The 10,971-nt window shown below is 41.4% G+C and overlaps 1 protein-coding gene and 1 non-coding gene across 2 annotated transcripts; both read left to right on the forward strand.

The window, feature by feature from the left end:
- Nucleotides 1–36: 36 nt before the first annotated feature.
- Nucleotides 37–6,959, forward strand: LOC120953579 (double-strand-break repair protein rad21 homolog). The gene is made up of 6 exons (XM_040373652.2): nt 37–1,165; nt 1,230–1,517; nt 3,194–3,347; nt 3,427–4,850; nt 4,942–5,106; nt 5,196–6,959. The coding sequence occupies exons 1-6, from the start codon at nt 908–910 to the stop codon at nt 5,319–5,321; spliced, it is 2,415 nt and encodes an 804-aa protein (XP_040229586.2). The 5' UTR covers nt 37–907; the 3' UTR covers nt 5,322–6,959.
- A 2,664-nt stretch (nt 6,960–9,623) lies between these two features.
- On the forward strand, nt 9,624–9,694 carry Trnag-gcc (transfer RNA glycine (anticodon GCC)). The gene has a single exon. It is a non-coding gene; the product is annotated as a tRNA-Gly (tRNA).
- Nucleotides 9,695–10,971: the final 1,277 nt, after the last annotated feature.

Consider the following 10,971-nt stretch of genomic DNA (forward strand, 5'->3'; position numbering starts at 1 on the left):
GTGTGAGTGACGTTAATTTTCTCCACCGCGGCGCTACTATCGCCACAGAGGAGTGTGTCGATGGCTTGCTGACGAAGAATTGTTTGCTGTGGGTGTTGTGTGTTGAAAAAATCGAAAAAGGCTCTGTAATATCTACACAATATTGGAGAAATACGATTATTACGGTGCGTGAATGCGAAAAGTTTATCGGGAAAGTGTTGGTTGTCGAATGCAATTCTAGATTGTCGCGGAATAATACGTGCAAAGTCTGGCGCCTTGCATGGAGGCGCCAATTGGCCTAATTAAGGTGTATTTGCGGGAAAGTGAACCATAACGCATCGCGATTGCCGATTCTAACCAGAACGAGTGGTTTTTGTAGAATATGTGCTGAATGCGGTGTGTTGTGATCGTTATTGCGCCAAAAGAAGTGATATGAAGCAGGCGTCATCACCGCTCAAGAAAGTTGCTGGATGCTCAAAGGCTGCGGTTTTTTGAGCGATAGATCGAAGTGCAGTAGTGTGCGTGTGATGTTTGATGCGTAACGGCTTCGTGTCGTAGATGAAAGTGCAAAAGTGTGCGTGACGAAAAAGTCCCTGTGTCTGGCGAGATACCGTTGTGTATGCGCATCGTGCACGACATTGTTAAATGTCATTTTATTATTAAGGCAGAAACGAAAACAACTTTCTCAAGTCGATAGCGGGGTCTAAGCTGGTGCTAAGTTGCTACTAGAACGGTAGTTTGTTTACTTACCTTCCTGGAGGAGCTTCCCGCCCGACAGGACCGATGTGGTCGGCGACGATTGCAATTCTCTCTGTTTTATACGATCTCTTGTACAACACTGGAGGACGATTACGATTGGTAGTGACAGTGGACCATTAATCCAACGGTGATATATTAGTGGCGGAACGGCAATTATCAAAGCTGCATCATGTTTTATGCACACATCGTGCTGGCCAAGAAGGGCCCTTTGGCCCGAATCTGGCTGGCAGCTCATTGGGATAAAAAGATCACGAAGGCCCACGTTTTTGAAACGAACATCGAGCAGAGTGTTGACGGTATCATGCAACCAAAAGTAAAGTTGGCTCTACGTACCTCCGGACATCTGCTGCTGGGAGTCGTGCGCATCTACGCGCGGAAAGCCAAATATCTGCTGGCGGATTGTAACGAAGCATTCGTCAAAATCAAGGTAAGGGAGTGGCGTTCATACTCATGAAAATGATATTGAATTAACACTATGTTCCCTTTTTTAGATGGCTTTTCGACCGGGCATGGTAGATCTGCCCGAAGAGCATCGAGAGGCAGCAGTGAACGCGATTACGCTTCCGGAGGTGTTCCATGACTTCGATACACCGCTGCCGGAATTGAACGATGTCGATATCGAGGCACATTTCTCTATAAATCAATCTCGGGCAGATGAGATTACCATGCGCGAAGATTATGGCACCCTGCCCCTAAACATACACGATGATGGTTTTGGTGATATGGGCTTCGATGATGCTCCGGATATGGTTCGTGATCGTATGGACGATCAGATGGAGGTAGTTATCATTTTTTTTTAGATTACTTATAAGCAAATGCTACATACTAGGCCATATTATAGAAATAGCCCTAGACATGGAAAATATTTTATGTTTTCCCAGTGAGTGTAAATTTATTTGATTTTCTAAATTATACCGATTATTAGGAAATGATGAAGTTGTACTTTTTGTTTGATATTATAATTTTTGTATTTTCCGATATATGTATGGATTAAGGCAATAGCTATAACATGCATATGGTGAGGTATTTCAAAACTATCAGTCTACTATGCACTATGAATGTAACTCTGAATGTGTATGAAAGTTTTGGACTCCTTCAACACTGTTGGAATTGTTTGGTACAACTCAGCTCTATGAAAGGGATATGTTATTCTGCATAGAAATGGTAAGGGGCTCTACATCTACATTAATAGGGTCTGCTTCTTCGTTCGTTCATCAGAAACATGAATCGTTCATTATTTGAACGTAATTTTATGAGACAGCTTTAAATTTGGCGAGATTTTTGTGTGAAAAACTTTAACGCCCTAGACATAAACTGTGGAAGTTAGTGTAACGGCATAGGCATATAAATTATTGTATGATTTGCTAAGTACTTCTTAGTTTATCGGTACATTTCGGCATATTCTATTAATTTAGCTTTGTTATCTCATCCTGAGTTGTCCAAATACTCTTTTTTTTCTTTTTCAACAATCAACAATTGATTGATGTTTGCCGTTCGTCCAAAATACGCGTTATTTGCCTTGATATACAGATATTTATTTTGCGCAAACAAAATGCGACACACACACACAAACACATTTTTGTGTTTTCTTTGCAATCCCGGTGGCATGCTAACCAGACGCCTGAACCGGACGATTCACAGCAGGAAGAGCAACACGATCGACGAAGGCATCGGCAGTGCGTTGGCCCGGAATCAACCGAGACGGTCGATGCCGGGCAACATGAAATGCACCCAAGCCCGCCCGAGTCTCCTTCGCATGCCTCTCATGTTGGTGCTGTCGGTTGGGGCGGCTCTACCACTGCCTCACAAAATGGTACCGAAGGCCGCTGGAACGATTATCTAGTAAGTAAGCGATACCTGTTCGAAGCAGATGGAACGTTGGCCCATAGTTGACAAAAGATCCAGAAACTAACGTCGCTACAAATGCTATTTTTTTACAAAACATTAGATATAAACAATTCGTATCATTTTTCATTGAAGCATTTGTTTTAACATTGGATTTGTGTTGGTCTCTGTTTGTAATATTTTGATCTTTACGCTTGGCCCGTTTAACACGTTGCCTGTAAATTAAATCAATGGTGACTGACACAGACCTGAATTCAGATGGGTGATCTGTATTGGATAGTTGATGTTTGCAATTAATTGGTAATGTGCAACACATTATTGTTATAGTAGGATCGATTAGAACGAACCATGAACATTTTTACTGTGGTCGTAAAATGATGAAAATGATGCATATGAAGGTCAACATGAGAGTAGAGTGGAAGCCAATTTGACAACGATATTTTATTACCTTCCTAAATAATGTAATTAAGTTTTAGCGTAAGCAAATAGTTTGTTACAAAAGGAGCCTTGTAATTTAAAGATAAGGAGCATCATCTGTTTTTTTTTATGAAAATAGGTTTTTTTTTTTTTACAAAATGATACAAACATTGATCCCGCCTTGTTGTTCTAGGACGATTTGTTTACAGATACAGTAACACGGCCACCCGATTTGGAACAGGATAAAGAACCAATGCCGGGCACTTCGCGATCTCTTCTAGATTCTATCGACCCACACCATCCTCATGGAGACGATGATAACTTTGGAGATGAGGATTTTGGTGGTCGTAAGTATTGCTGGCTTCACGAATAAACCAAGCAATTTAGAAAAAGAGCCAATGCAAATATTATTTATTTTTTTTATAGAGCCCGCTGCTGGATTGTTCGAAGGTGACATTTTTGCAGATGCTCCCCTGGCTCCTGAACCGGAACTGCCTACCGCTGAAACTCAACGGCGAGCAGATGATTCGGATGATGATGATGATGACCACTTTGACATGGGTGGTGCGCCATCGCCAGCTCCGAGCACAGATAATTCCCGTCCCGCATCTCCTATGATTAACAATGCGTTGGTTGACGGTGAACCGCAACCTGGCACAAGCAAGGATGCAATGAGTGTGGAGGGTCAGCAATTACATCCAGAAACAGGCCTTCCTATTTCTCAGAATAGAGAAGACGGTGACGACGGTGTGGGCGGAAATGAAGGGCATCCAGATCAAACGACGCTATTGAACAACGAGGAAGAAAGCTTTGCTCTCGCACCAGTAGACGCAACAGCCCTTAAAGGAACTACAAAGTCAAAACGGAAACGAAAATTGATCGTTGACGAGGTGAAGAACATATCCGGAGAAGAGATGAAAAGCCAACTCGCCAACACGTCTGACATTGTAACGACACTGGACTTGGCGCCGCCCACGAAGCGATTAATGTTCTGGAAAGAAACCGGTGGAGTGGAAAAGCTGTTTGCTCTGCCCTCGCGCGACATTCCAGCGCGATGTTTGTTTAAAAATTACCAGCGTCACCTTACGTCCCGATCGATTGGTATCGAAGACTTTGCGGTCCTCGCTCCGCTGGACGTTCTTGGGGTAGAGTTGCCGGTAGAACGTGCTGAATCTCCGACCCCCGTGGCATCGAAGCGTGGCAGAAAGAGGAAACAACAACCGGAGGCAGCATCAACGCAAGGCTTTTTGGAGCAATCGGCGAGCGACCAGCTACGGAATGCTGCTGGTGAGATGCCACCTCCGACTCCGGTTTCGATAGAGATGCGCGAGGACGGATTGGCAGCAGACGCAACACAATCTTCCTCCTTCATGCCGCCCCCTGCTACACCAGGACTAAGTCATTTGACGAGTCCAAATCACCAGAGTCACTTAATGCCACCCACCCCAGGTATACCTAACATTCCAATGACCCCGGGGCAGCTTGATCACGGTGGTTTGACACCGGCCGGGCTGAGTCATGGCGGTGAGCTAACGCCAGTGGGTCTTTCCCACGGGGGTCTTACACCGAGCGATCTCCATCACGGTGGTCTCACGCCGGCTGGATTACAGCATGGTGATCTTGGTGGTGGTATGACACCCCATGGCTTGGATCACGGCGGTATGACTCCTCACCATGCCTCGTTGGAGAATATTGACCAAATTCCTAACCTACCTGCCGATCAAGTTTCCTCCATTCTCAACGAACCCGGAATGGAAGGTTTTTCGAATATGGGATTCGATGGCAACACCTCCGAGGAAATAGCTAATGATTGGAATGGTGACTATGAGTTCCCACCTTCTGTCGGTGCTGTAAGTAGAGATATTTAATTTGACTGCAATGTAATGAGATATTTTGTACAAAGCATCCTTGACGAACAATTTATTGGTTTATTCTCAACAGACCCATCCTAACGAGGAGCAGCAAGTGGATGAAACGATCGAGCAGTTTGAGGAACGTGTGCTAAATAAACGTGCAGCGCAAATGTTCCTCTCCGTAAAGTCGAGATTACTGAAGGCGGATCACATGATGTTGTCTGAGATGACGCATCGAAATAACAAAAAACAGGTGAGTTTTTTAGAGGCACTATGCAGGATTCTTGCTTTTCGAGTTGTCGATGGATATATAACCATGGCTTTATCTAAATTAATTCACAGGCTGCTCAAAAGTTTTACTCGCTTCTTGTGCTGAAAAAGTTCAAGGCATTGGAAATCTCGCAGAAGCAACCTTACGATGACATCACCGTTACGAGAGGCCCGTTGTTCGATAATCCTAAGCTGTAAGCAGGGCTACCGAGTGTAGCCTACGTTGCTCTGGTAGTAACTTTCTTGTAAAGTAGATTTTATACAGCGTGCAAATGGTAGGGATGTTAATGTGTGCTGCATCAGGGCTGGGAGGGTAATGTACTGTTGCAATAAGCGAGCACGTACGTGTGGCTTCTTAGCACGGGACCAGCGTTGCGGTTCGTCAGTTTGCGATATCGATTGACGGCGTGTCTAGAATCGTTTGTACTGTTAGGACGGCAAAGTATCCTTGCTAAAATTAAGGTCACTTAGCTGCTACGAACCAGAAAGAGATATTGTTTTCTGTATCATCCCGGCTGCTCGTGCAGCTGAAGAGAAGTAAGAGTTTCCCCTACCAAACGTATGCACGCCGTTAATTAATCTGTGCAATCTAACCTATCACAACTGTTGCTTCTTAGCCCTGGCGACGTACTCATTTGCTGACGTTAAAGTATAGGAAATTATTGTTGAGTTTATTTTACTTTTTAGATCATAGTACATAAGTGGAAAGAAACTTTGTCAGATTTTAGTGCTTGATCATATATTTTACACATTTTGCTGAGGTCTAGCCATCTAAGAATTATGCATCACGCATTATTTGTACGCTGTAAATTGGATTGGAATGCGATAGAATGCGAAAAAAGATAATTTGTATGCTGGAGTCTTCTTTTTGTAGTGTCCCGAAAGGCGTAGTAAATTTGATTTTATTTTAATTTTAACATGTGTGTAATTAGATGCGGTCACGTGAAAAAGAACAAAACGGGTAAATGTTATCCGAGTTTCAAAACGGTTTGAAAATTAGCAGAATCCTCTTACTTAAACGTTCCAATATTACATGTTTTAAATGTTCCTTGTCCTCTGGTTGAAATAGAAATAGAAAGATCAAATCAAAACTTCAAGATCAAATATCTGCTGTACCAGAGGCAACACCTTTTTTGTTTAGCTACGCAAAACAGTTTTTCTATTGAGTTAAATGCAAACGCAGTGGACGGAACCAGACTTAAAATGTACAGAAGATATTTCACAATAACTCAATGATTGGTGTTTTTACTTTTCTTCAAATGGGTAGACAGAAACATACGCGCCACGTTCGCCTATCATCTTAAACAAACTATGCTTAATTTTTGTTTTAAATGTAACTATTTTGTGTTTTTGTCTAAAGTGTTGTAGATGTGTTTGGTTTGTAGCGGTTGCATACTTCACTGGTGGTACAATATCAGAGCCAGATATAAAAAGTGCTTTATATCTGTCTGTGATATAACGGTGTACCGTTGATTGCAATTTAAGGGTATGCCACCGCCACAAACCAAACGATCCCAACTGATGTACTATAAAACAGTGTACAGGTTTGCTATCGTCTCGCGTTGGTCGTACTGATAATTCAGGAAAGCTATTCGAGAAAGAAAGGAAATATAAAAACCCAGTATATGAGGTAAAGCATCATTGTGCAACAAATAAAACCAAACGTGGGAGGCATGTTAGATGCTGTGAAGATACTTCGGAAGATTAAGTGGATCTTGTTGAGTGGGACGTTCAAGATACATATGAAACAAAACGGAACAAAACGAACAAAACGATAATTATAACAAAAGAAAATGAAATGCAGAAGTTGCTAAATAAAGAATACTTAAAATGGCACGGACGCTTGAATTGTATTCAAAATAACGAGTAATGTCTACAAATTGAGATTTTGCATCACGGAATGACCATGCAAGACATCTGGAATATACATAGAACCGCGGGTAGAATGGAGGGTAATTTATCGTAAAATATGCTATGTGTAGTTTGTACAGTTTCTTAGATTTCGGTAAAATCTACGTCATTAGTACTACCGGATCGTTAGAACACGTGGCTATGTCAATTGTGTGGGAGAAAATTGGATGGCAACGATTGTATACTGTTAAGAACGCTTATTGCAAAGATTTGGATGGGAGCAGCATCGTTAAATGATCCGACGCAGACCCGGCCTAGCTAGACCGAAAAATCCCACGAGCCAGGTGTTTCAGCGGGTGAAGCGCGATAATGTAATAACTGCAATTCCTATTGTCTACGCTTGATCGCTGCACTTTGTCGTGCGGAATTGGGGAGATGATATGGCTGGGGAGCACATGTTCTCGAGGTTGGTTTGGAGGGAAAGGGTGGCAAGGTCTAATAGTAAGCTTAAATTATGTGATAACAAAGCCAGCTGGAATAGTAGGTGCAAGCTAAAACAAACGCCCAGGGCAACCGAACGCGCTTCCGTACACAACGGTACGTACACATACACGTATGTCTCCATGAGCTAGCGAACGATGAAGCCACATGTTACCAGCAAACAATTCTGGCGTACGCGCTAGTGATGCGACTACTAACTACCGCTACCGTTCGTATGGCGAGCTTAGCGCGAGAGTGCGCCAGTGATCGTCGATCTGGGAAGGGGCTAGCTAGTGTTTATGCTCCAGTGGGGGTAGCGTTCTGGTGACGTGCGATGACAATAACGGTCACGACAACGGCAATGCTACACGGGGCGCAAGCTAAACCTTCCCGCGCTGGATTCGTTACTGTGTGGAAGTGCGCGAGTATTGTGCTTTTTATCATTCACCGTAGCGAGTCAGTTTTTCCAATTGATAAATTCTCTAATGCGACAATCTGCTCTGGTGGTGGGCTGCATGAATTTAGTCGTATTACGACAGCGACACCGTGCAGTAGTAAGTGATCGCGTTGTTCTTAACTTAAACCAACCGAATAGAGATCGCTGTGTCCGGTATTACCGTGAAGCAATCATCATCACCACATACGATCAATGAATGATCGAATATGTTTCATGTATTCTTGCGAATATTGTTTGTGTAATAAGAAACTGTTACTGATTATTCATTTACCTTTCGTGTGCAGTGGTGTAAACTTATTGCGTAAAGGATAGAGCAAGTGTTGAGATCGTCGCATGGTTTGTGAAAGTGTAGACGAAAAAGAAGGGAGAGATTCAGTTAATCCACACATCGCGCGCATCAACCTGCACTTACTTACTACTAAAGGATCCTGAAGAAAAACTAAAAGTAAGTGTCAATTGGTTTCATATCGCATAGGGCCAGTTCAATTAGGGTAATTCAATTTTGCTCCAAAATTGGCTGTCATACTTGTGTCAGAGGAGGAGGAGGAGTGAGTATTATGAGCGCGATCCGCGAGTAAGCTGCATGCAAACAGAACAGATCAAACAGAATAGTGCGCTGTCCTAAGCTGGTCAGTTTGCACAAATGGTGGATCAGGTTATCGACGATCAATGATCGTTCTCTTCCGTCCTGCAGAATATGAACAAGTGACTGATGATTGTCACATTTATCCAGTTCGTGTTTATTCAACCGGAAGTGACCATCCATTTCTGAACGGTATGCGAAAGGAAACGAAGCCAAACGATGAGCTTGTCGCTGTGGCACGTGATGTTGTGATTGATATAATGGCTTTCAAACGAATGCGAAAAAAAAGACAATTCTAAATTAGCCCTATTTGAATATTTGGACAATTGACTTGAGAGAGAAGAACATTGCCGCGCTTGCCTACCGTTTGTTTGGTGTGTGGCGAAGTGTAAGAAAAAAACGATGACAAATTGAGACGATTACATATTGCTTGTTTTGGTAATAATATGCAATTGAATTTACGGTCGCATCAGAGGCTTTGTCGGAGCTTTATTTTTGGTAACGTTGAATGGAACACCATTGTCGTATGATGTACATTAGTTTCGTGCTTGTGCTTGTTCGTGTCGAAACGTCTGGGTGTTGTTCATTGTTGGTTTTTTTTACCTCTGATAAACACCATAGTAAAAGTAGTAATTAGTTTGTATTGACATAAAAAAGACGTACAATATTTATGTCCCATAAATAGTATGGTACTTGTTAACAGTAATTTATGGCATAGAACCAATTTTAATGATTATTAGGGTTTCTTTGTAGAAGTACATGTCATGAAGTATACGATGGGTGATAGAAACCCAGCGGAGTGTAGACGACCGTTTACTAAAATGGTTTTCTTACAGTATATTTAGTTATTAATAACATACAACAAATAATAAAGAGTTTGTTAGGGAAGTAAATGAAAATTTTAATCATTCATTTAAACAATACAAACTCACTCTCGTTTAGCAATACATGTCTGTACGTTCTTAATGCATTAAAAATGCGAATTGAATTAGATAGGAACAAGTGGATTGTATTGCTTATTCTTACTAACGAAATGATTAGAAAATGTGGAACATGAACATTAAGGTGATAAGCTTCAGTGATAAACACAATGCACCGTGTTTATTAATAAGACACGGAAAAGCATGAAGCATCGGTGGTTCAGTGGTAGAATGCTCGCCTGCCACGCGGGCGGCCCGGGTTCGATTCCCGGCCGATGCAGTTGAGTTATTTTTGATTATTTAAAAAAAATTTAATCTATGTAATTGATAGTAGACTATGAGCGAGAGGGGGAGGGGGAGGGGGGGGGGGGTTGCGTGCGTTCTATCCTCGTCTCATTTGTAAATTAAACATTTAGTACTAAAACCATAATTACATTATTTATTTTTAAGCATTCTAAAAGAGTGTTTTGTTTAGGTTGGCTCTCATGTTAATAAACACATTTTATATTTATTTTATTGTTATATTTTTATAACAATCGATATCAGTGTTCCAAGTTACAATAAATCAATGGACCATTTTTACGTGTTTAGCATTCTAGCTAATAAACGTGTAAAAAATAATTTTTGATGGATAAAAAAAAAGTTCGTACATATCGACGCTGTTGTCAAAATATTGTTTTTATACGTGATGAAATATGCTGCTCACAGCGTACTATGATTCGCTAAGCCCAGCAACACAACAACCCTTTGTAACACAACTATAGGTATAGACTGATACTATTACAAACAAAACAAGGCTAAAGTTCTTGTTAAGTACAGTTGAAACTTTTGAAAACATAAAATGTGCATTTTTCGGACGAAAAGCACTTAAAATTGATTACCAAAGCCAACTTGTACACAAGTGATGCTTTCCAAATATAAATAGTGCTGGTCTATTTCCAGCGATCAGCTTTACTCAAGTTTTACTGAACTGTTTTAAATTATTTAAATTTTTTAATACTTATATTTATAGACAACATGAGAGCGTATTAAGTTTGTTTTGATAGTTTAGCAAAAAAAAAACCTCACGTGCTTTTTGCAACTCACAACCGCTTTTCGAGTAATTTTGATCTCATTTGGTGATTTTGAACTAAATTGAATTGAACTAAAATGTTCTGTTGTACAAAAAGCGCAAATGTAGGTTAAAGTGAAGTAATTTGCATACAGTTTGCCTTCGTGCAATGGGGAGAACAAGGACAGATACATTTGGAGGATAACAACGTAATTTGTGCAAGCTTTAATAACAGATTTACAATGACGGAAGCGTTGCTGTACGTACATTGCTGGAAAAGGGGTTGGTGGTTGGGAACAAAGCATGGCGTGGGAAACCAAAATGTCACCGACGAAATTCAACAGAAAGCTAATAGTATTAAGCCGCATACTGGCAGACAAAAAACAGGTGATGATTGCGATTTATCAGACGCGAAGCTCATCCGTACCGCGGTACCATCCATCCGTAGAGAACGTGACTTCAATGCATTCTTTGGTGTGATTCGATCAACATCGGTGAAGGACAGC

This window comes from Anopheles coluzzii, chromosome 2 (assembly GCF_943734685.1).
Source record: "Anopheles coluzzii chromosome 2, AcolN3, whole genome shotgun sequence".
Lineage (NCBI taxonomy): Eukaryota > Metazoa > Arthropoda > Insecta > Diptera > Culicidae > Anopheles > Anopheles coluzzii.

Bases quoted from the DNA above. Each gene is read 5' to 3' on its own strand.
- LOC120953579 (XM_040373652.2), top strand. From the start codon at position 908: ATGTTTTATGCACACATCGTGCTGGCCAAGAAGGGCCCTTTGGCCCGA. The intron at 3,348-3,426 runs GTAAGTATTGCT...TTTTTTTTATAG, and splicing joins AGATGAGGATTTTGGTGGTC to AGCCCGCTGCTGGATTGTTC. The intron at 4,851-4,941 runs GTAAGTAGAGAT...TATTCTCAACAG, and splicing joins TCCCACCTTCTGTCGGTGCT to ACCCATCCTAACGAGGAGCA.